At 35.6% G+C, this 25,837-nt stretch overlaps 1 protein-coding gene across 1 annotated transcript; it reads left to right on the forward strand.

Moving 5' to 3' along the window:
- The first annotated feature begins 76 nt into the window (after positions 1-76).
- On the forward strand, positions 77-25,837 carry Aasdhppt (aminoadipate-semialdehyde dehydrogenase-phosphopantetheinyl transferase). Its single transcript, XM_004856488.3, has 6 exons — positions 77-326; positions 1,997-2,222; positions 16,938-17,059; positions 17,622-17,783; positions 20,341-20,412; positions 23,903-25,837. Exons 1-6 carry the CDS (start codon positions 144-146, stop codon positions 24,065-24,067), a joined length of 930 nt encoding a protein of 309 aa, XP_004856545.1. The 5' UTR covers positions 77-143; the 3' UTR covers positions 24,068-25,837.

The raw sequence follows: 25,837 nt of genomic DNA on the forward strand, positions 1-25,837 counted from the left end.
AAAATATCACCGCCTATGGGGCGGGGCATCATGTCCGCGGTCTGAGAGCGACGCCCCGCCTCCTGCGCAAGGACGCCGCGAAGAAGGGGGTGGGGCCACGTTCTCATCAGCGCCATCAGGCTGGAGTGTTGCCTGCGGTGTGTATGGTTTTCCCAGCCAAACGCTTCTGCTCGGTGCCATCCATGGAGGGCGTGCGCTGGGCCTTTTCCTGTGGCACTTGGCTGCCGAGCCGAGCCGAATGGCTGCTGGCGGTGCGATCGATCCAGCCAGAAGAGAAGGAGCGCATTGGCCAGTTCGTCTTTGCCCGGGACGCTAAGGCAGCCATGGTACTACAGGTCTTTGGTATTTGGAGCCCAGGAAGCAGATGCTGGGGGAGGTGGGCCGGGCTACCGGGCCTACACGGTCTTTGTATCATTTTAGAGGCCTCGATCGCTGTGAAAACTAGCTCCTCCTCTGTGCAATTGAAGAGAGAGGCCCTGCTGAATCATAAAAGTGTACAGAAGGCCTACAAAGTGTTAGGTTTTTCTACCCGTAAAGAATGGTCATTTATATTTTTAAATTTAAGTGTTATCAGATTGCATTATCTTTTATGCTGGTGCATAACTCAGGCTAAATCTGCCGTTTACTTATCCCACTACTGTCCAGGGGCACCGTGCACGTGGTAGGCCTCAGAAAATATTGACAGTATGACTTAGCTGGTATCCCTGCCTACTGAGGGATTGGGAGAGGCCTAGGCCAGGCGCCTGTTGTCCAAGAAATGAAACGCAGGAAGCATATAGTCCTGGGCCTAGCTTCCTGACTGCTTGGAAAACAGCATTTTTAATACATGCGTGTGGTTCAGTTATGTATTTTCTAACAAATGACAAATTATATGTAAAAATAAACTGTTTTACTATGTAGTACGATTTGAAACAGCCTCCACTTTCACTTAAGTCGTTTCTTGAAAATACCCCTTCTGTTTGAAATGTGGGCTGTTGATGCATTTTTAAAGGCCTACTAGTGAATATGTTTTTCCACGTTCTTATAATTGTAAGAAATTGGGAAATAAGTGAATTTGAAAGTCCTGTAGTTTTTAAGTCATTGTTAGAATCGATGGAAAGAAAACCCTGAAGGATATTTTTAAAAGTGTCATTCAACCCTTGGAGTTTTTTCTGTTTTTAGTAATTAATAATTAATGGAGCTGCAAGAAAGGAACAAGACAGGTTATGGTGCTAATTTTTGAAGCCAAGCAATTCATATATAATATCTAGAAATACTTGCATATATGTACAGATGGAGATACAGTAGGGCTGCTCTTTGTGGAACTTTTTTATAACAGCAAACCTAGAACCAGGCTAAAATGTCCAATAATAGGGGAATATCAGCCTTATTGTACCTCAATACTGTGAAATAGTATGCTACAGTTAAAAGTACACAGACCAGACTGATATATTAGATATAAAATAATTCCCAGTAGCTACAAATTATAAAGCTTAATAGGTAATACAATACCACATATAGTATGACCTCATATCACTTTCTATAAAAAGAATTAAAAATATGCAGAAGTGTGTATATAAATTTAAATACCTTAAGACTAGAAGGAGGCCTACTATTAACATTATTTATTGGTTAAGGGGAAGAAATTGCTAAGAAAGACTTTAAATGTATTAAGACTTAAACTCTACTTAAGAATCGCTTAGCTTAATCTTAGCCAGGCATGGTGGTACATGCTTGTAATTCCAGTTTTCTGCAGGCTGAGGCATTAAGATCACCTGGAATTCAAGGCTAGCCTGGGCTACATAGTGAATTCAAGAGCAGCACGAACTACACAGCGAGACCCTGTCTAAAAAAACCAGAAAAAAATTTGCTTAATCTTGATGCATTGTATTTAATAATTATGTACTTTGAAAGCAATTAAATTTTTAGAAAACACAGAAATGTACTTTGTATATTATAAACTATGTATATGTTTAGTAGACATCAACATATATCACATGCTTTATGTACTTAACAGGCTGGTCGTCTGATGATAAGAAAATTAGTTGCGGAGAAATTGAATATCCCTTGGCATAATATTCGTTTGCAAAGAACTGCAAAAGGAAAACCAGTTCTTGCAAAAGACTCTTTGAACCCTTACCCCAATTTCAACTTTAACATCTCTCATCAAGGGGACTATGCAGTCCTTGCTGCTGAACCTGAGTTACAAGTTGGAATTGATTTAATGAAGACTAGTTTTCCAGGTAATGTCGCATTTTTGTGGTATAGATATTAAGTGTCTTGATTTCTCAGTTCTCAACTATTGGGTAATCAAACTTTAGGAGAAATAGTTCAGATTTTTTAAATTTGGGGAAAAATTAATACTCAGTATCTGACAGCATGTATCAGACAAAATATATTCCCTGTAATATTAACAGATTTCTACAAAAGATTCTAAATTGGTGGTGATCCATGTAATATTTTGCCAAGAAGCAAAGTGAAATTATTTTCCTTTTGACTTAAACCTCAGTTTGTTTCACGTAAGCATTCCCCACAGTTTATCATTTGTTTGAAAGAAAAATCTTAATGGTAAAGTATGTTGTAGTTCTTAGGTAGAGATGACACTTCCATGCAAACTCTAAATGCAGTTCTTTGTCATATTTATATAGCTAAGTATGAAGAGCAGGCATCATTAAAATATTTAAATTGTATATGTATTGCTGCCAATTTGTTATTGATTGCCTTCAGAGCTGAATTAACTCAGTGCTTATAATACTTCGCACAATGTACAAGTTCTCTAACTCCTCTGTAGTTGTTATCACCGATATTTGGGCCATAGCATTTTGCTAAGTGCTTTACGTATGTTCTCCAAATTCTCTCAACCACTCTATGATTACTCTCTTATTATTTTTACGAGACAGTAAGTGATGGGCTAAGAAGAAAGCTATTAATAAATGAACCAGCATCTTCCTAATATTGTAGTATAAATAGCCTAGTCTCACACTGCCTTCACTTCACTTTGCTTATGTGGTTCTTTCAGTCTGCAAAGTTTATGTTAACTTTGTCCTCCACCCCCATTTCTGCATAGATTCCTTATCTACTGGGTCGATTTCATCACATTTTTACTTTAGGGAAGCCTTTTGTGAAGTTCAGTTACAGCTTGCTTCAGTTACAACTTGGTTCTTATATATATTTCCTTTAGTCTAGTATCATAATCTATGTTTAAATTAGTCAATAGCGTAATTGCTTGTCTTTTCCACTTGTGCTTATAAGCTATGTGAGAGCCAAGACCCATGTTAGCTATATCAGAGTTTGATCACTATTATATCTCTTAACCTTACCTAAGTATATAATTTTACTCAATAAATATTTATCAAATGAATGAATAAATACTGTATTGTGATAATATAGGCTTTAGAGTATTGTGAATCTCATCTCACCTTTGCTTGTTACTGGCTATTTTCTCTGTCCTTTTCATAACAACTGTGTTACAATTCTATTCTCTAGTTTGCTCCAAAGAAGGCTCTACTAGTGATTTTGTAACAAGTTCTTCACCTAAACTCTGTGGATAAACAAAGCAGGTTTTTACCCTTCTCACACTGTTTGTTGCATTCTGTAGGAATGTGTCCATGTACATTTTTTCTGTGTCTTTTTGTTTTATTTTGTTTTGTTTTGCTATCACAGAATAACTAAGACAGGGTCGTTTATAAAGAGCTTTATCTTGGTTCATTTTTCTGCAGGCTAGGAACTCCATGAGCAATAGAAGGCCTTGTGCTGGTACAGCTTGAACTCATGGTAGAAAGTGAAAGGGCAAGCTGGCATATATGAAAGGGGCAAAACACTTAATAGATTTCTGCTCTTGAAGTAACTAATCCAGTCCCACAAGAGCAAGAACCCACCTTTTAATGCGTAAGATGTGCTTAATGAATCAAGGCATTCGAGAGGGCATTTCCCCCATGCCCTTGTCAGCTCTTAAATGTTCCACCACCTCTTAGTATACTTACATTGGCAATTCAGTGTCAATATGAGTTTTGGAGGTAACACCATATGCAACCATGTCTCCAAAGAAAGGATCTGGTAATTCATCAGAGTTGTAGAGTGCTTATTCCAAAAGAACCACTGCTATAGAGAATTCAGAAGGAACACAGGATGAGCTCATATGTTTTATAGTTTTGAGCTGTTCTTACATGAGCTTTCCATAAAAGCAGAAATTGTGGAGAGGTCATTAATCCTTTAGAGTGCAGTAGGCACAGGTGCACAGTAGTAGTTGACCCAGAAGGTTGATATTTGCCTGAAAAAGGTGCTGTGAGAAACATTTTTATTACTGATTAGTATGAGGTACAGTGTACTAGATAATAAAAAATTACTAATTGAAGCTTTTTAGATACATGATAGGAAGGTACATGAGCACACATTGAAGATTCAGTTTTCTGTTACTGTTTTATTAAGCATTTTTCCCTCAGCTTTTTTTGATGATTTTTGACTAATCACGGTATGTAGGCCTTTTTTTTTTTTTCAGTTGTTTTCATTTCCAAATATTTATTGCTATATTCAGTGATATGAGAGAAACAGACATTTTCCAGTTGTCACTAGTGCCACTTATTTCTGAAGTATGAATGGACACAGCATAATTTCTTAGTGAGGGTGGAGGTGGACACTGGTTTGCTTCATTGAGGATTCATTTGAATTGCCCTACTTACCAGAATAAGTGAGGAAATTAATCAAGGGATATTCCTAAGAGTCTTGCGAAATGATAGAAGGTAAAGTAGGATAAAAAAAAGTAGGATAGCTACTTTGTAATAGGCATTGTTACTAGATTGTCAACTCTTACGTCAGCTTTTGGGGGGACCTTGGTATATTGAAAAAACCAATTCCATTATACGCATTTTGTTTCTGTAACTACGCATACATAGTAATTTGAGGAATCTTATTTCTTGTTGCTTTGGCCATTTCTACCAAATGTAGCTCAATTCCTCCTCCCAGTTCTCCCACTGTTGTGGCAATAGAGCAGCAGAGAATAAAATGATAGATCTAGGAAACTGGATTTCTTCCTTCTAGCAAGACCGCAATGAAGGAGGTTATTGCAACCAACACTTTTTTTCTGGGTTTAATGAAGAAGTTAACAAGGGACCTTTATACAGAAGTAACTGGTACACACACAAAGTAAATATTTTTTCTGTAAATATCAACAGAAGATGGTTTATAGGCTATTGAGGACCCCAGTATACAGTTGTTGGTATATTCCTCACCTTGGAAAGAAAGGTATTTTCCTAGTAAGATTTTTCCTTTGTTCTCTAATTTTTATCTGCTATTAAAGATATTTGCAGCTTAAGTATAAAGAAAGTATACTTTATGATTTATTTAGTTTTGTTACCATATTTACAAAATGAGGCAAGATAAGACAGCAAGATCAATATAAAAATTAATATATAAATTTTGAGAAAGTCCAGAATATTTTCATGTTGTGTTTCTGTTATAAACATTGAAGATATTAGTTGACAGGACTAAATAATTTATAGACATATTTTGGGATACAGTACTCATTTTAATTAATTTCAGAAATTTGAAATGATTATTGTGGAATTGCTGTCTAAAGCAGCTTCATATAGTAAGTATAAATTAAATGGAACAGCTAAAAATTTAGATGTGGATGTTGTATGATACCTAGGAAGGCCATAGAGCCTCTTTCTTGTTTCCTTCCACCATACCATCTATCCAGCTATTTTTATAGTTTTCTAATTGGTTCCTGCTTTTCACCTTTGTCCTTACCCAGTCAATACAGCCTCCAAACAATGACCTTTTGAAATATCTATGGCAGTTTTCTTAAAACTCTTAAGTTGGTTCTTATTGCACATAGAATAAATTGTAGGCCCCTGGACCCTGTTGTTTTATTCTCATCTGTCTCTCAATTCTCAGACTACCACTTCTCATATTTTTCTGCTGTCTTTGATCACTGTTTTCTGTCCACACTGGTCATGTTTTACCTTGCAAGTCGCAAACTTTTTCTTGTTTAGGCTAGGATCATTGCAAATAAATCTAATTACTCTGCCTGTTCTTCCCACTCTTGACTACCTGTGACTTGAAGAATGAGAAAATAGCCAGTATCTCCTCAGAAAGGACTTCCTGACACTTTATCTTTTCCTTCAAGGCCCTTCTTACTTGTAATTACAATTTAAATTATTTGATTATTATCTCCCTCATTAGAAATGTTCAGGAACCACGCTTGTGTGGTGATTTTTGCCACAGTGTACCAAGTACCTCTTAGTGTCTAGAACATAGCACACATTTGATAAATGTTTATTAAATATACAAAGATGGGGAAAAGTTTAGGGGAGCTCTCTCCTTAATTCTCAAAATACTCCTTAAGTTAGCTGAAAAGTGAAAAAAGATTCACAATCAATGAAAACTTGAATGTCATATTAGTTTCTACTTGGAATATAAACTATTCTCATCAGTGAATTATGATAGCAAATAATTGTGTATTTCACTGTTTGTTTTTTTTTAACCTCCTGTTATGGCTTGTATCTAGATGACCTCCCAAAGCCTCATGCACTCATAGGTGGGGCTTTTCAGAGCTGGCTGGATCTATGGCATGTGATACTGGGAATAAGAGTGTGTGGTACTAAGTTAGTCCACGGATTGGAATTAGCATAGTTCTGGGTGGCACCACCCAAAAGTCTGGTAGCCTGGGTGGGATAAAAGGGAAAGGCAGGCCAGCTGCTTGCTGCTGCTTCTCCCCCTCCTCCCCCTCCTCCCCCTCCTCCCCCTCCTCCCCCTCCTGCCCCTCCTGCCCCTCCTGCCCCTCCTGCCCCTCCTGCCCCTCCTGCCGCCCCTTCTGCTCCTTCTGCGCTCCTTCTGCTCCTTCTGCTCCTCCTGCTCCTCCTGCTCCTCCTGCTCCTCCTGCTCCTCCTGCTGCCATTACTGCCACCTCCTGTCTGCCATACTGTGGACTGTTTCTCCTCTCTGATGCCCCTGTGCCATGCTACCTTGCCTTGGAGCCAGCCAGCTGTGGACTGAAATCTCTACAAACTATGAGCTGAAATAAACCTTTCCTCCATTATTTAACTTTGGGTGTCAGGTATTTTGTCTCAGCAATAAGAAAAGTAGCTTAAGACACCTCCCCATTTATTGTCTTAGCTTTTTCTCTTCCGAATTTCCATGCCCCTCAGAGACCATCTTTGACAGTCTGTCCCATATCATGTCTCTCTCAGACAGTTTACATTCTACATCTGCAGTTTTCAGAATGTGCTTAGTTAAGTCAGGTTTTTTTTTTTCTTTAATGTTAGATTTAGAGTTTGCAAGTAGCTTTAAAAAGTCATATTCCCTTTGTACTCTGAATTTCTTAATAGAAAACAAAGTCTTTACTTGCAGGTTTTGTCCCTTCTTGCTTATAAGTAGTTCTTTTCTTCTACTGTCTGAAGGATCTGATTATGGAATTAGTCATTATTGAACAAATAAATGAGAATGTCTAAGAGTATGAAAAATACAATGATAGGACCTCACCTTACCATTTGTGTTAGTTACTTTTCTCTCGTTGCTGAGACAAAATACCTTATGCCCAAAGTTAAAAGGGAAAAAATTTATTTAGCTCATAGTTTGTAGAGGTTTTAGTCCATAATTGGCTGGCTCCAAGGCAGGGTGGCACATGGCACAGGGGCATTGGAGAGGAGAAACAGTGCATAGTACGGTGGAACACAGCAGAGCAACAAGGAACCTTAGCAGCATCTTCCTGCCCCTTTTATCCAGACTGCTTAGGGTGGGTAGCACTCATATCCTTCATCCTAGTGCTCTGGGGCCTAGCATTGCACACTATGAATCACACACTGCAGATTCAACCTCATTTGCATGAGTCTTTGGGCGAACATCTAAACACAAGCCATAACTCCATTTTTTAAAAACTAATTTTAGACCATGTAAACAAATATCATATTAGTAAAAGAATGGACAGCTAGGAGAGTTAAAAGGTAGAGCCTGTTATATGTACATAATATTCCAACTTGGTGGATAAATGATTGGTTTCTTAGTAACTTATGAGGCTGATAGCATTGGTTAATAATCTGAGTGTGAAACATTACATTATTCTGAAAGAATAAAATATTTAAATGTAAAAGAATTATAATCTTGGAATAAACATAGACTGAGATACTCATCAGATTTGCAAACCGTTGAAGAAAACACTGGGAAAAAGTGAGGATGTTGAGAAGGGCAATCATGCATACATGGAAGAAATACAAATTGCCGCAGTTTTTGGAAAATAACCTTAAAAGTGAAAATATGTACATCCCCTGATTTAGCAGTTGTTTTCAGGACTCCAAAAGAAATACATGGATGTGTGTGTGTGTGTGTGTGTGTGTGTGTGTGTGTGTGTATATAAAATGATTTTTATGTATGAGAACTAGTTTGAATGCTGTTAATAGGAATTGGCTAAATGAATTATGGTACATCCATTCCACAAATTATTATTAGGTGTTGTGAATGAAAAAATGAGGTCGATATTAATCAGAAATGACTTAGAATATGTCTTGTTAATTAAGAAAATCATAGAACAGAAAAATATACAGCTGCACTTTTTAAAAAATAAAGTCACCTAAAATAATTTTTCTAAACCTAGAAACTTAGAAGGTATTTCAAAGCCCATAGCGCTTTCTTTTCTTTTTTTTTTTTTTTAAAGAAATGTCTTTCTGAGAAAAAAAATTCTTCATGCACTTTTTAAAAAAATTTGGAATAAAATTGGCCTTCATTACAAAATTATCAAAGTTACCATGGTAATTGCATTACCTCAGATTACTATAAATGCAATTTTCCCCCTCCAAAATCTTTAATCCATCTTCTCCAAACAGTTGTTAGTGAAAGTAGACTCTATTTATGAAGCTATAAATAGACTAGTTTGCGCAGGAAATTGAGTCACTGATACATAAGACAGAACTGAGAAACATTTCCAAAATGAAAAGGAAATTAATAATGAGATGAAGGAGCTGGACATAGAGATTATGAAACTACAGTTTTTGAAACTACATGTTGTTGAGCAAGATGACAGATTAGATGGATAAGAAATAAAAATGAAGTATTTCATGGAAACAGGAGATATGGGACTAGACAAGTTGAGTTTGAGTTTAAAGAATAAAAAGTTCTAGAGATGGATAGTAGTGATTATTGCACAACATTGTGAATGTAGTTTAATGCCACCGAACCATACACTTTAAAATGCACAGAAAGTCGGAGATTTAGCTCAGTGGTTCCACCGCCTGCCTTGCAAGTGCAAGGGCCTGAGTTTGATCCCTGGTACCAAAAGAATAAAAATGCACAGAAATGTGTATATTCTACCACAGTTTAAAAAAAGAATAGCATATAGAATAGGGTCAGAGTTAAGTTTTGTGGGAGGTTGGAATAGTCCTGCTAGCATCCAAAGAATATATGTATATGTACATGTATACATATACATGTACTTGTATACATATGCATATACACATATGCATGTACATGTGTATATATACGTATGTGTGCATATGTGAACATATACACATATGTGTATGTATATATAGAGAGATCAAAATCAGCCAGGATGTTTATTAGAAATGCAGATTCTTTGAAAGTGTCCTAGATCTACCACACCCAAATTTTAGAGTACCAGCAAGGATTCTTTATTTAAATCATTTTCCCAGTTGATTGTTAAGCATATTAATGTCTGAGAAACATTGTATTGGATGTCATTTTCAGAGTTTACAAAGAGAAAAATTGTAACTTATCCATATTTTTTTAATGAGTGAAACAGTCAGAAAAATCCTTGCCTTATGCTACAAAGTTAGAGTTCAGTTTTAGTGACAATTATTAGGACACAAAAAAATTACACTTTTGGTCAAATTTATGAAAGAGGGATGAGGAAGAAACCACAAAGTCAACAGATGTGATTTCATGGTAAGTCACTTTCACAATCCAAGAGATGTATTTGTGGCAAATAAGACAAAGGTTGATACTGTTAACGTTTAAAATGCTTTTAAGAATTTATGAAAGAAGAGGGCCAGGGATTTATCTCAGTTGTTCCGCTACCTGCCTCGCAAGCACAAGGTCCTGAGTTCGATCCCTGCTACCAAAAAAATAATATTAATAGTAATTCATGAAAGAAACCACTTAAGTCTTATATGCTGAATGCACAAAAGGACTTGATAACAGTTGCTGACAAATAAGGATATACATTTAAAAACAACTACCACAGTGATCTTAAAGTGAATATTTATCGAGTACTTGATAGTTCCAGGCATTCAACATGTATATTCTTTAATCTATAGAATTCATTGTCCCTAGAGATTTGAAATAAATACATAGCTAAGAAGTGATGGAGTATTTGAACATTTGAATCCAGGGATGTAAAACTAGAGCTTATAAACTCAGGGGTGGGTCTACTTATCTATACTTCAAATTATATGTACATAATAGCTTCACAGGGATGCCTAACAACCTATCACAAACTTGCTATCTTTTTTTTTTGGTACCGGGGATCGAACTCAGATCCTTGAGCTTGCAAGGCAGACGGCAGAACCACTGAGCTAAACCCCTGGCCCAAAACTTATTATCTTAGAATAACTTGAATTTATTCTTTGAAAGTTCTGGAAGGCTGAAAGGCAGTAGGGCCTTGATCCCTCTAATGGTTCTGGGAAAAATCCTTCCTTACCTCTTCTTAGTGCTTAGTGCTTCCAAGGAGTTCTTGGTTTGTAGCATCTTCTCTCCAATTTCTGCTTCCTCCACGTGGCCTTCTCTTCTCTGTGTTTATTAGTTTCTCTCCTTGTGAGGTCATGCCATTTCTTGGATTCAGGGCTCACCCTAATATGTCTGTCCTCATTTTAACTTGATTCCATCTGTGAAGTAAGTATCATATTCTGTGGTTTTGAGTGGACATGAAGGAGACATTCTTCACTCAATATAGGCCAACTTCCATGCCTCTCCTAATTTGCAACTATCCCACCTATAAAATAAATTCACTTTTTATTAGCTAATTTTCTTGTTGCTGGAACAAACACTGGACGCCCTTAACTTAAAGGAGGATAGGTTTAATTTGGTTCATGGTTTCAGAGTTTTAGATCACAGCAGAAGGGCATGGTGGAGGAAAGCTCCTCATTCATTGACCAAGGGGTAGACCTCATTCATTGACAAGTGAAGAGTACTGGAGAGAAAAGAGGCCAGTACCAGGTATAGTCCCTAAGTATCTGTGACCAATCCAGACGCACTCAGAAGTGTGCTTTAATAATCTGTGAAGTATCTCTTAATCCAGTCAAGGTGACAATCAAGATTAACTATTATTCACCCCATCCTATGATTCCCAGATCTTAACCCACACCCACATTTATCAGAGGGCAGTCAATCTTCCCACTACCTAGAAAGGGGGTTGGCAAAGGCTAAAAAGAGAAAAGACAATAGAGACTTGCATAATTTCAAACTACACCGAGGGCCAGGAGGTCAGTGCCTCAGAGTGGCCAAAGAAAGACTCAGCTCGCCGTCATTAATTGGTTGCACACAGTAATTGGAGGAAATATTGGAGGAATTAATTGGAGGAAAACTAAGGGGGCGGTAGTAATCCCAGGACAATGAGCTGATGAAGGTCTTAAGTCATGAGGTTCTGTTGTCACAGGTTCTGTTGAGAAGGACTGTATGAAGAGCATTCTTACAATGATGAGTGGGATGAGTTAAGTTTGACCAGGAATTAGTCCCTCCCCAGCTGAAACCTTTCTCTTTTTGTATTACTGCTCAGTTCTCAAAGAACCAGGAAGTCTTCAGCTGGTGCAATTTTGCAGTTGAGCTGAGCACCACAGCATCACGGAACCCTTGAGGCCTCCCTCAGCTGTGACTGGAGGCAAAACGGAGTTATGTTTCCGCATGCCATAGCCGGCTCAGGGGCAAGGTTACATTGAGCCTTAGACAGCTATAGTCATACTTTAATTATGAAATGATTTTTTCCCCACAATTTATGTAGAAATGCTCCTGACACACATTTACTTCAGATCCAAAATCTCTTCTAAATATGAACTCTACAAGTTGCATATCATTATCTGTATTATCTAAATTGGGTATAATCCATCTTGGGACAAAATTATCTGCAGGTCTGTGAAAACTGAAACAAGTCATCTTCTAAAGTACAATATCAGGAGAGACAAAGGGTAAACATTCTCATTTCAGGGAGAAATTAGAAGGAAACGAAGGGATCACGGTTCCTAAGCAAGTTTGAACCTAGCAGGGAAAATTTCATTAAGTTTCAAGGCCTGAAAATAATGACTGCATACTCTGTCATCTGGCCCCTTGGTGATGGTCCTGTCCTCTTGGCCCTCAATCTCTTCTGTGCTCTTGGGAGTTCTTTGTTGAAGGATAGCATTCCCAGCCCAGTGGTTAAGCTCTGTTCGTTTGTGCCTTTGCTATGTGTGTTAACACCTATGCATGTAGATATATGTTTAAAATACCCTTTTTAGTTGCTGTGAGGTCTTGATTATTGATTATTGCAGGATGTTTCATTAGTATCTAACATGTCTTAGAGATTAAGCTATAAGCTAGAGGATAAAGTTTTTCTAAACTTGCTTAGTGGTTCTGTTTGTCTTCTAGCCACTTACCTTTCTTATTGTATAAGCTCACCAAGATCTTAAATATTCAGTAGAATAATTAGATTGTAATACTGTAGATGTGATTCTTATAGTATTAGGAGGCTTTGCCAATTTATACGTCCAGCAATGCTGATAATTGGCAGGACAAATTTACTTTTCTACTGGTGTTTTAATGGTTTTTATTATTTCCTTTATGAACATTTCCCCCATAATGCCACAATGTGGTGCTGTTGTACTTTCGCTAAATATTTACAAAATTACCTTTTCCTGTTGCTGTCAAATTTCGTATTTTGTGGCATAAATAAGATACTCTCAAAAGTGTGTGAAAATACACTCATATTGGGTACTTTTTTTAGCCATAAGTAATGAGTTATTTGATTGCTTTCTAGTGATTTTGTTAGATTGCTTTATCATATTTAGTAAAAAAAAATCAGACGGCCCCTTAGAAGTTGTAAAATGAAAACTAAGAAACCAGCAAATGAAATGATAACTCTAAATGACAATAGTCACATTTTTGTAAAGTTAATCATTTTGGATATTATTCCATTAAAATTATACCATGATATTAGCTCAAAATATATGATGTTATTTTTAAATCCAACTTAAGGTATTTCCTTCTGTTGTTATTGCTTAATATTAATTATACCAGAATCCATCTAAGAGGAAAACAGTTTATCATTCATGTATTTAAAATCAAGTTATATTAATCCTTTTTGGAAGGGATTACTTCTTCACAGTGCTTTTTTAGGATGCTGTTTACTAAGCCAGCATGTACTAGTGCTATTGGTGCACTGAACAAGTTTTTATTCAATAGCTTCTAGTTATCCTTAGAATACCATCAGATCATGAAAAGGATCCGTGATCCAAAAAGAGTATCCTATGTGATGAGATTCTTAAGATCACAGTTTAATATTTTAGTGCTTGAAAATAAATGAGAATCTTTGTCTTGATCTAAAATATCACATACTGGTATCATTTTAGGATCATCAAAAATATATCCTGGCTAAACAAGAGGAAACTATTTTGAAAACTTTTAAAAATTAGTGCGTATTAATTATACTAATAGGCTTCATTGTGGCATTTTTATAACATGTACATAACCTAATTTGATCATATCCAGTTCATCCTCCCTTACCCTCCTCCCCCTTACCCTGATTATTTTCTCCTTCTCTAATAGTCTTTCTTGAAAACTGTTTTGAGTCTTTTGAAGTAGGGGTTGGGAAGAGTGGGAATCACAAACAATTTTACTATTTTCTTTTTTTTTTTTTAATTTTACTATTTTCTATCCTAGAGGTATGGGGAAAGTATTTACTATACGAGAAAATATATATACTTTGATATTCTTAGAGTCTAGTACTATGGTGTTTTTAGAGCATGATCATAATGGAATTCTAATTGTTTAATTCTCATGGGATCAATTAATGATTAGATACCACTAATGCATTAATATAGGGATTCTAGGTATTTTTTCCAGGCAGATTTCTCCCCTTAAGAAATGTCCATAGACAGTACTATAGTAGCTGTTATTAGTCAACTGACTGGGAATGTCAAATTTTGGAGTTAAGTATTTTAGAAATCAAAGTTGGAGTAGATGAATGTTTTAACTGAGTCTGCAGAGGGACAACTTTAAAAACTTCTGGAAAATAATGTGGACATGAACTAAGGATAGGGCAGTAGAACATTTATGAAGAAACTTACAGAAAGCCAGGTAGTATATTGTCTTTGGAAAACTGAAGCAAAAGATATATTTCAGATTTGAAAATGAGCTGATTTCATAGTAACATCTGTAAAAGAAAAGATATTAAAATTGTTATATTTGAAGAAATCATTAAGAAACATTTTGAAGACCAGTTATTTTGAAGGAAATAATTTTGTATTAATTTCCAGTCCCAGTGATAACTTAGAATAAAAGAACAATGTTCAGCTTTTTTCCAGTTACCAACAACTTACAATAAGAAGGATTCTGTATTTCCTTCTGTAATATAGCAAGGTAAAAATTTAAATCTCTGAATAATATAGCTCTATTTTAGGTGTGTTTGTTGTAGATTCCTCAGAAATACTCTTATAATAAGGCATTTCCTTTTAGTTATTTAGAATTTATGACAGATTTGGCTGTTACATTTTGTCAGATTTTTGGAACATCTTTTGGTACAACCATATTGTCTTTCTGCTTAATTGTTTAATAATCATTTCACTGATTTCTGTTAAACTGCTGGATTAGTCAGCTTTCTCATTGCTGGGATAAAATACCTGACACCCACACCTCAAAGGAGGAGAGGTTTAATTGGTTCGTGGTTTAGGCTACAGCAGTGATGGTGAACCTTTTAGAGACCCAGTGCCCAAACTGCAGCCCAGAACCCACATATTTGTTGCAAAGTGTAAACACTGCAATTAAACCTGAATACTGAGGCTTTAGTTTAGATAAAAACAACTGTTATCTAATGCTCAGCTGCTGGGGTGACTTGGCTTGCATGCTGATAGAAAGGGCTCTGTGTGCTTGCTGCAGCACACGTGCTGTAGGTTCACCACTACTGGTCTGTAGTCACCTGGCTCCAGGGCAGATAGGGTATGGTGGAGGAAAGCAGTGGCAGCCAGAAAGAGGAGCCTAGGGGAAAACAGTTCTGACATTGCTGAAAAACCCAAGTCCAAAGCTCCCTCTGAGACTCAAGGAAAATTCTTATCAGCATACCCCTATAAAAATCAGAAAGAAAGTTAAATACCTCTAATATACAGCGCCACAAGCTAAACATTTCCATTCCAAAAGTGAGGAACAGGAAGATAGAAAAGAATCAGACCTAAGGAATACTGAAAACTTGCAGGGGAAACATTTAACTCCTGGGATAGGTGGTAGTGAGCTGTGAGTTCCATAAAGCTTGGTCAGCTCTGTCTGTACAGCATAGCCAGTGGTAGCCCACATGGTCTCCTTTGGGCTGATTCTGCTTGCTGCCTGCTTGTTTTTGTTTGTCCAGCAGATGATCCATGTTCCTGGCATCTCCAAATTTTGGAATCTCCACTGCAATTTTGGCCTCACTCTCATAGCTTCACACACTGCCCTCTATGGGATACACTGTGTGGCTACTCAGGCCTACTTCTGAAATCTGGGTGGAAAGCACCATGATTCCATAGCTCTTTCATTTTACATGCCTGAAAAATCACCACCATGTATATGATACCAGGTCTGCCGCTGACTTGAGCAGTGGACCACCTCAGTGGGCTGAGGTGGCCTCTGACTGCATAGATGGCTTGTCTCCACCTAGGTGACCCTAAAAGAGCAGGGCACTCTGTGATCTCTCAAAGTAAAGTCTTTTTAAAGGAGTTTATCCTTTTATACCTTTGATCCTGCATAGCTCAGTCTAGCTAATTGTTGAGATGCCTTTAAGCCATCTTTTCTATTGTCCTGATGCAAAGTACTTGGCTTCTTTTTACTTTCTGGAATCATGCTCCTCTTTCCCCAACTTTCCAGGCACTTAACGTTCTGATGAAATTGCAGACTTTTTACGTCTGCCTTTTCCTTTTGATTCTCATCATAGATCTGACTAAGAGCAAATAGCAGTACTCATGCCTCAGCCTGAACATTGGTGTGCCTTGAAATTTCTCCTGCTAGATTAATTAATCCCACTGTCTTTAAATTCATCCTCACACAAAGTTTTAGGACATGGACAGAATATAGACTTAACTTTTTGCTGCAGTGTAACACACATGTGGCGTAGTCCAATTGCTGGTGGAGCCTTTGTTCCTAGATGAAAACTCCTGAGCCTGGCCTATTTCCTGTCTGCATTTCCATCAGCATTCTGGTCTTCTAAGTTTCAACTAGAATATCCACTGGGCTCTGGTTAGAGCATTCTGTGGGTTCTTTAGCCCACAAACCAATTCCAAAGGTTTCTGACTCACATAGTCAGATATAGTCACAGCAACTACCACACTCCCAGTCTCCCTGTAATATAGCAAAGTAAAAATTAAAACCTTAGAATATCACAGCTCTGCTTCAGGGATATTCGTTGTCTATTTCTGAGACATATTCTGTCTTACAATAGACATTTCTTTTTAGTTATTTAGAATTTATAACAGATTTGGCTGCTAAATTTTAACAGATTTTTGGAATATCTTTCTGTACAACTATATTGCTTAATTATTTAATAATTTACTTATTTCTGCTTAATAATTCATCATTTCACTGATTTCTGTTAAATTGTTCTTATATTTCTAGGCTAATCCATGTTTATGATATGTTCTCTTGCTTTCCACATCATTTAATTTGGTCATATTTTGTTTAGGATTATTATAATCGTATGAGTTGGCCTATACCTTTCTTTTTTGTGTTGTCTTTAACAGTTTCAGTTAATAGAACAGCTATTTTTTTTTAATAGAGCTATTTTTAACTTTTTCACTTGACAGGTCGTGGTTCAATTCCAGAATTTTTTCATATTATGAAAAGAAAGTTTACCAACAAAGAATGGGAAACCATCAGAAGCTTTAAGGATGAGTGGACTCAACTGGATATGTTTTATAGGAATTGGGTAAGATTTCTTTCTAATTTTGAAAGTAAAAGTCTATGATTCCATTATCTTTACTAACATTAAGAGTAAAATAATATTTTTACTAAAAATAAGTACTTCCTTAGTAGTACCATACAGTGTAATTACATTTATTTTGAGAAAATTTAACATATTTAATCCTCAATTAATGATCTTAAAGATAGAAGACATTTACTTATCACCAGTTAAAATGTTTTCTGTCTTAAGTTCATTCACACAGCCTTATATAATATTTACTATATGCCACAGGATATCACTTTCAACTTTTCATAAGGTAGTTAATTTAATTCTCATAACAGCCCATTGAGGATGGTGATGTAGTTAGCCCAGTTTATGTATTAGGGAGTGAAGGCACAGAAAGTGTAAATGATTTGCTTTAAGGTCACATGGGTGCTTTGTTTCTGTGATACTATGTGGATTAAAAAAAAAGCTTAATAGTTGTAAAAGTATAAAGTTAGGGATCTGGATGTAGTAGCCCTATAGATTTTGTAAAAAGTTTTATCTGCTGAACAATCTAAGAGAAAAATATCTGCCTGTATCATAGGCACTGAAAGAAAGCTTCATTAAAGCCATTGGTGTTGGACTGGGATTTGAATTGCAACGGCTTGAATTTGATATTTCTCCATTAAACTTGGAAATAGGCCAGGTTTATAAAGAAACACGTTTGTACCTGGATGGGGAAGAAGAAAAAGAATGGGCATTTGAGGTAAGAAATTTATCAGACTTGTTATAATTAAGAATTTCCGTATTTTGTGCCTGTGTTTAAGGTTAATTTGTGGTGGCTAATTGTTGAAATTAGACACAAGTGTTCAGAGCACAGTTTTTGTGCTCTGAAGATGAAGTCAGGGATACTATGAGAGTGCATAACATGTAAGCTGATAGTTGGAAGATGAGACATTGTGAATTAAGCAGAATGGGACAAGAATAGAGGCCCTGAAATTGGAAGAGATTCATGTGTGAGCAGCCAAATATAGTTACTTTGTATGGATCCGAATGAAGGGATTTGAGAGAGATCTTAAACTAGTTTAGTAGACCACAGGAGACGATATTAGTCATGTTTGAGTTTTGGCCTCTCTTGTTTATTTGGTTTCTGCCATTAGCAGTTCTTGGTTGGTAGTGAAAAACCCAACACAGGCTCAGTAAGCCAAAAACACATTATTCCAGGCCACTAGAATGATTTAGTAATTAGACCTCAGAACTAGCCAGAATTAAGTAATGAAGAACTTAGAGCTTTTTATCTTTTGCCGTTTTGTATGTTTTGGCTCTATTTTTTTCTCATCTGTGTTTGTCATTCTACATAGCTTCTCTGGTCTGCATTGCATGAAATTAGCTGCCTACACTACTTAATTGTTTAAAGACTTAAAAGAGACTGGTGAGCTCACCCTCTGTTACAAGCTCAAAATCCCTATAGAAGGACTGCCTGTCCTAACTTGGGTTGCTAGCCAAGGAAGTGGTCTACTATAATTCTTCCTGCTCATGTTAAGTGTGCAGAGCCCAGGATAGTAATGGGATATATTGTAATATGGTTGCTCCTCCTACAGCAACACTTGAATTGATGTGCAAAGAAAGACAGTTCCCCAGAGTTAGCAGTGAATAGTAAAACAGGAGGTGTTCACTACTTTTCTCACCTGTCTTTTCCTAACACATATTAAGTAGGGAGTGGTAAAATCAAATTTGTGTTTTAAGAAGACCAGGTCCTGTTTGTGATGGTATGTGGAAGTTAAGGCAGTTAGATATCAAAGATAGGAAGAATACTCTGGTTTATTCTACTGTCTATTGAGATATAAAGTTGTAGAAAACAAATGGAATGTTAAGTTTGGGGTGCCATTGAAACACCTGGTCTTGGCTTGTAACAATGTAAACATAAATTGAGCAGGGATTCTTGGCATTTTAGCTGACAACTGGTTGTTGCCCACAGTTGTCTCTGATTCTTGCCATACATACAGCAACTACAGAATTGCTAACCTGTGTATTTTCCCAAAAGTAATTGTGGTGAAAACATCTCTGTATAATGTTCATTTTACTGGTATATTCAGTGTAAATAGTGAGGAAGATCCTATAGCAAAAGATATTTTGTTTATAATATTGTAATAAATTATTGTGATCTTATTTTTTTTTTTTAGTTTAAGAGAAAATATCTATCTTTTGCTTTGGGGCATGATAGGAAGTGACAGTCTCCGTATCTGTATCTCATATTGTTATCTCATAATGCATCCATTAACATTCTTAGTGTATGGTTATCATATATACTGTGTAATACCATGTTAGGGATAATTTTTATTTATTAAGATATTCTATACATATAAGAACCATGTCACATACTAAATTTCTAAAAAAATTTAGATATTTTTAAATCTTTGTGGTTTATCCAATTGTTTAAAAAAAAACAAAATGGTTTTTTACCAGCTTATTTTTTGATAACTTTTAACCTATTAAAATTTTCTGATTGTTAGTCTTACTTTTTTTGCTCTGTAACTCTTCACGTCTTAAATTTATTCTTGAATGTTGTTTTTTGCTAATTTGGATACCTTAAGGTGTGAAAATATGAAAAGGGTAAAAGGATAAAAGGTCCTTAATGACTATTTCTGATTATAGTTTTATATTCAACTGATGGGGTAATGGAAGAATGCCTTGGTTAGGTGGCTTTTAAGTGAAAATTTTGTTTAGTTTTTAATAGTTGTTTGTAGTTTTGCGTTGTGTCTGCTTCAATCACTATTAATTTTTCAACCCTCTTCACTTTGTGTTGTTTGTAGGGGAAATAGGAAATTACATATTTGTTAACTGTTACCTATAAATTTCTGCCATGACTTTTCTATAGGCTCCACAATGCAGTTAGCTAAATGTATACAAGCCAGAATTGCACTCTCATTTTTTAATGTACATTTAATATGTACAAAATTAGTATCACCAGTGAGGAGCAGATTGCTATCTGTGTGTCTATATAATGTTCTTGTTGAAAGTGCATAGCCCAAATCTATTCATTAAGAAACGTCGAACAAATTGAAAATGAGCATTGTTATATTAATAACATTGGACAGGGTTTGTATTTTGAAATGTTAGGACAGATACAACAGCTGAATGCAGTCAATTCTTAATCTTGTTTGCCTATCTTGTTACTTGGCACTGCAGGAGAAAGAAAGAGTGTGTGTTTGTGTGTATATATTTGTGTGTGTGTGTGTGGATAAAGAAAAAATAATATTTAAAAATGTAAATAAAATTGTACATTTATTTATTAATCTATTTCCTTACCTTTTATTTTTCAGGAAAGCAAAATAGATGAGCACCATTTTGTTGCAGTAGCTCTTAGGAAACCTGATGGATCTAGACATAAGGATGTAAGATTTGTCTATTTTCTAAAAAGTATAAATCAGTGTTGTTTATCCTTTATTGATGAAAATACACACCTTATATCAGAATAAAGATGTGTTTATTTTGTAAGATTATAGATTTATAAATATTTTTCATTAGCAAATCTTTAAGACTGTTTAGGCTTACCAAATCTTTTACAGATCATGTTACCTACTTTGTATTGAAATGCACTTCAGTATTACAAAGAAAAATGTTGGCAATACTGTCATAGTGCTTATATTTCCAATAGAAATTCACTATAATTGGCTTGTAGTGGTGTTCCAAGCATGCCTTTAATCCCAGCACTCTGGGAGCCTGAGGCAGAAAGGTCGCAAGTTCAAGCACAGCCTGGGTGACTTAGCAAGATCTTGTCTCAAAATTTAAATTAAAAAAGGAAACTAGGGATGTAGCCCAGTGAGAAGGCACTGGGTTCAATTAAAAAAACAGTTCACTATGATCACTATCTTAATCATCTCAACAGGAATTTATTCCTTAGGAAACTGGGACTGTGTTGAATATGAAAGGTACTTAGTTGAATATTAGGGAGTAATGGATTGCATATTGAACCTCTTCCCTTTTTAAAAGTAATATCCTAAATTATTCCTAAAATTATAACATCAAATAGATGAGAGGTTGTACATTGTGGCATAACATCAGTCTCAGTTGGAACTTTTTCTTTCACAATCTGTTTATAGGTCTTATGGTGTTATCTAATAAGTGAGGGAAGAAAAAACTTAGGAGCAAAGATCACAGCCTACATATACTTATGTTTTTGCAGACATAATTTCTTTAAAGAATACTGGTAATGTTATAAACAAAACTAGGCATGGCCGGGGATTTAGCTCAGTTGGCACTGTGCCTGCTTCACAAGCACAAGGTCCTGAGTTTGATCCCTGGTACCAAAAAAACCAAAAAACAATATGCACACCATTTTTAGGGAATCCACATGAGGGAATGTGGCATGGTTAATACATGTACATCATTATGTTAGAAAAATAGTGCAGGCCATAGACCGGGCCTTTAATACATTAATCGAAGAATTAAAATTCTTCATAGATTATCATCCTTAAAAAGAGATATCATGTTAAAATTGATACCAGTTATTGGAAGACATTCTGACCCAGGTTACTTGGCCTCATGTTCTCAAGAAAGCGTTATACTCTTTGCAAATGGCTTTTCTGCAACTTTGTAGTTCTTGAGACATTTGCATATTTAGTACTCTATTTGCTTTTCATTTCCCTGTATAGAGCCTACTTCAGCAGCACATAGTAGGAATACTAGGTTACAGATCCATTTAACCTGTGTTTAAGCTTTGGCAAATTGTTTGATTTTTCTTAAGCCTCAGTTTCTCCATCTATACAATTGAAATAACAGCTTATGTCACAATGCGGCTGTGAGACATACATCATATAAAATAAGTGTTGGACTTTGTTAGAATACTATATAAAACCCAAGTAGTATTTATGCAGATTGAGTAGTCCTTATCAGAAATGCTTGAGACCAGAGCATTTTGTGTTTTTTTGTGTTTTGGAGTATTTACCTGTACATAATGAAGTATCTTGGGGATAGTACCCATGTCTAAACAGTAAATGCCATTAGTGTTTCTTACATATGTACATACATAATATTTTTACACTTATACTCTGAAGGTAATTTATACAATATTTTTAGTGTACTGTGTTTTTACCAACTTCTCACTTGAGGTCAGGTGTGGCATCATGTTGCTGTTCAGAAAGTTCCAGATTTTGGAGCATTTCTGATTTTAGATTTTCAAGTTAGAGATACTCAACCTGTACTAGAACGTATAGATTATGGAAGACCTACACTGGGTTGAGTTCTTGAACAATAGCTATATTTCAGAATAGAAGAATCAGTTTTAATTTCATGTTGAATTACTTCCACTGGAGGAAAGATAGCCTCTTTAACAAATGGTACTGGGAAAGCTGGCTATCCACATGCAGAAGATTCAATCTGGACTCTTATCTCTCACATTTCAATATATAATTAATATATTAATCATAATCAAAATGGATCAAAGAACTTAATTTAAAACAGAAACACAGGATGACAAAAATAGGATTACAATTTGAAGTCATAGGCAGAGTCATGGACTTTTTTAACAGAACCCCAGTTGCACAGGAAGTAGTCCCCAGAATCAACAAATGGGATCATATCAAATTAACAAGCTTCTACATAGCAAAAAAGACAACCTATAGAATGAGAAAAAGTTTGTCAGCTGTTCCTCACACAGAGGACTAATTCCTAGAATATATAAAGAACTCAAAAGTTGAACCCCTCCAAAATAAAAGACCCAGTAAAGATTGGACCAGTAAAATGAATATAGACACTTCACAGAAAAAGTACAAATGGCAATAAATACATGAAGAGAGGTTTAACATCCCTGGCCATTAGAGAAATGCAAATTAAAACAACACTGCTAGGGCCTGGGATTTAGCTCATTGGTTTTGCCGCCTGCTGTGCAAGCACAGGGACCCGAGTTTGATCCCCAGTACCCAAAAAAAACCAACAACAAAAACAACACTGATAGTCCATCTTACCCCAGAAAGAATAGCTATCATCAAGAAATCAAATAATAACAAATGTTCCATAGGGTGGGGGGGGATGGGGGAAGCAACCCTTCTACATTGTTGGTCAGAATGTAGGCTAGTACAATCATTATGAAAATCAGTATGGAGGTTCCTCAAGAGCTAAAACCAGAAATTCCACTCAACCTAATTATTCCCCTTCTAGGTATCTTCCTGAAAGAATCAAAAACATCATATACAGTGAAACATACATACCCATATCTAGCAACACAATTCATAATAGCTAAATCTTGGAAGCAGCCTATACATCCATCAACAGATGAATGGATAAAGAAAATGGGGTATTTACACACAACGGAATACAGTGCAGCTAAAACTGAGTCAATTGTAGGAAAATGGATGCATCTTGAGACTAATGTTAAATGAAAAATATCAGACACACAAACTTAAATATCATGTGGTTTCTCTTACATCAGAAACTCAAATTGTGAATAAAGAGTGAAATAAAAGTTAGATAATAGGAAGAAGGGAGATATTTCTCAAATGGGAAAGGGATCAAGAGATGAAAAGAGAGGGGAAGAAAGGGAGGGAAAGGGGATGAAAAAAGGAACAAAGAGTGTTATGTACTTGTACCAACTCCAAATAAGAAATGCAAACGTGTTGCAAATGTACTAAAAAAAAATTGTTACATCTCTGTTGTTGTTTGTGCGATTTTAAGTATATACCAGAGGTTATTGTCAAATACAAAAAGTTCGAGCCATGTTTACAATTTCATTTGTATTAGTAACACTAATGTAAAGAGTAAAAATATTCTAGAAATTTTATTGTGTTGTAATTTGGTACTATTGAAATGTAATTTTGTTGTATTGTTTTCATATAAAATTGATTATAAGATATGCAGTATAATGTAATTTATTTTTTTTCCTTTTAGGTTCCTTCCCAAGATGATTCTAAGCCATCCCAGAGGCAGTTTACTATTCTCACCTTCAATGATTTAATATCATCTGCTGTTCCCATGACACCTGAAGATCCTTCATTTTGGGACTGTTTTTACTTTACAGAAGAAATTCTAATACGAAATGGTACAAAGTCATGATATGATGCGCTAAGTAACAAAAGAAAGTGAAAACTGTTTGTAATCTTCCATATTCACTGAAAAAATAAATACCTGATAGTATCAAATTTTATTTTAAAAAGCAGTTTTTTTAAGAAGCCAAAACCTTTTACTATTAAAAAAACAAGACTTCTCTTTCGAGATAGATCACTAGAGTATGTTTCCCTCTTCCTGTCCAAACTTGGGTTGAATTAATAGAAATAGAAAGGGTGGCAGAATCTTCAACTGATAAAGGAAGATTGTAGAAAAGGTAAACATGGAAAAAGGAAATATTTAAATCCTATCTCTCGGAGATCACTACTCTTAAAACCTTGATTCTTTCCAGATCTTTTGTCTTGGCAAATGAATCCCTATTAACTTTTTTTTTTTCCAGTGGGGACCTGCTATTTTGTAATTTGTTTAGCTCCTCATGTGGTGTTGATAATTTTACCTCTTATATGAACTAGTGGTTCTAGAGTACTTTCTTGTATGACTAATATCAATTTGATCTGAGGTAACTGTTCAATTACAGTTGGCTTAAGTAACTAGGAACATTTACAATTCAGGGTGGTTGTTTTTTGAATTTTTTTTGTTTGGCCTTAGCCTCAATTTATTTATTTTGCCTTAGGCTCATTCCTCTTCCCAGTTACAAGAACAACTGCTATAACTTCCAGTTTTACATCTTAATAAAATTGCATCTACAGGACAGGAAAGGAGAGAGGCTATTTTTCCTATTTTGTTTTATTCGTGAGGAGGCCATCTCCCAGTAGCCCCTGAAACTGTCCCCTCAGTTTCTGTCTTCTGACATCTGGTCACAGAGGAAACCAGCGTCTTGACACTTTTTGCCTCTGTTAGTAGATTCTGTTGGAAAAGAAAAGGCTAAGACAAGTTGGAGAGGACAACATTGAGCTGCAGCCCACTATCTGGCATAAGGTATATTGTAATAGGCTCGTTTTCCTCTGTATTAGACATTTTGGTTGTCTGCATTTTATTACTGAAGTGGTAGTGCAGTGAATGTCCTTGTACATTTTAAGGAAAATACTTAATTACATTCTTAAGAAAGTTTTAGAAGTAGAGTAACTGATGCAAAGGGCTTAAATAAGCATTCATTTTTAAAGGTTTGGTATTACCATATTGCTCTTTAAAAAGGCTGTGCAATAAATTGTACACTTTCATTTAGGAATATATATGTGACCACTTCCACCTATATGCTCCCTGATCAAGTATTATCTTTTTTTTCCTGTATATTTAATCTTTGCTAGCATAACTGAAAAATATGACATTTTAAAAATTTGTGTTTCATTACAAGTGAGATATATCAATGTTATTATTAGCTATTTGTATTTCTTTTTTTATGAACCTTTTGCTCATCTTCATCTGTTTTTATGTTAAAAATAGCACATAAAATGTGAACATAATATATTAAGATGCCAAGATCATCATATTGATGCCAGAATCTATTGTATGGTTGTAGTGCATGTCTTCAGGGTTAGTCTTGTTATTAAATATCAAGAAGTAAAATATTTCATTGTTTCTATTACTAACACTAACAGTTATATAAAAGTAGGTACTTTGCTCAGTAAAAAATTGGAATGTTTTATATTTCTTTTATTAAGCATGCTATTATCCAAGCATAGTAAATAATGTGTCTTAAAAAGATCAAATAACATTTATAGTAGAGGAAGTATTGTTATGGCTAGCATGAATGTAATGGTGATACGAAGAATCATTTGTCTTGTCATGATAATAATAAAATGATTAACAATTATGGGA

This window comes from Heterocephalus glaber, unplaced genomic scaffold (genome assembly GCF_053883595.1).
Source record: "Heterocephalus glaber isolate CG9 unplaced genomic scaffold, H.glaber_assembly_v1.0 deba00001429, whole genome shotgun sequence".
Taxonomy (NCBI): Eukaryota; Metazoa; Chordata; class Mammalia; order Rodentia; family Bathyergidae; genus Heterocephalus; species Heterocephalus glaber.

What these genes read in the sequence shown, in the direction of transcription:
- Aasdhppt (XM_004856488.3), top strand. Translation starts at nt 144, where the DNA reads ATGGTTTTCCCAGCCAAACGCTTCTGCTCGGTGCCATCCATGGAGGGC. An exon ending in ATATGTTTTATAGGAATTGG is followed by an intron (nt 17,060 to 17,621) that starts GTAAGATTTCTT and finishes CCTGTATCATAG; the next exon opens with GCACTGAAAGAAAGCTTCAT. An exon ending in ATGGATCTAGACATAAGGAT is followed by an intron (nt 20,413 to 23,902) that starts GTAAGATTTGTC and finishes TTTTCCTTTTAG; the next exon opens with GTTCCTTCCCAAGATGATTC.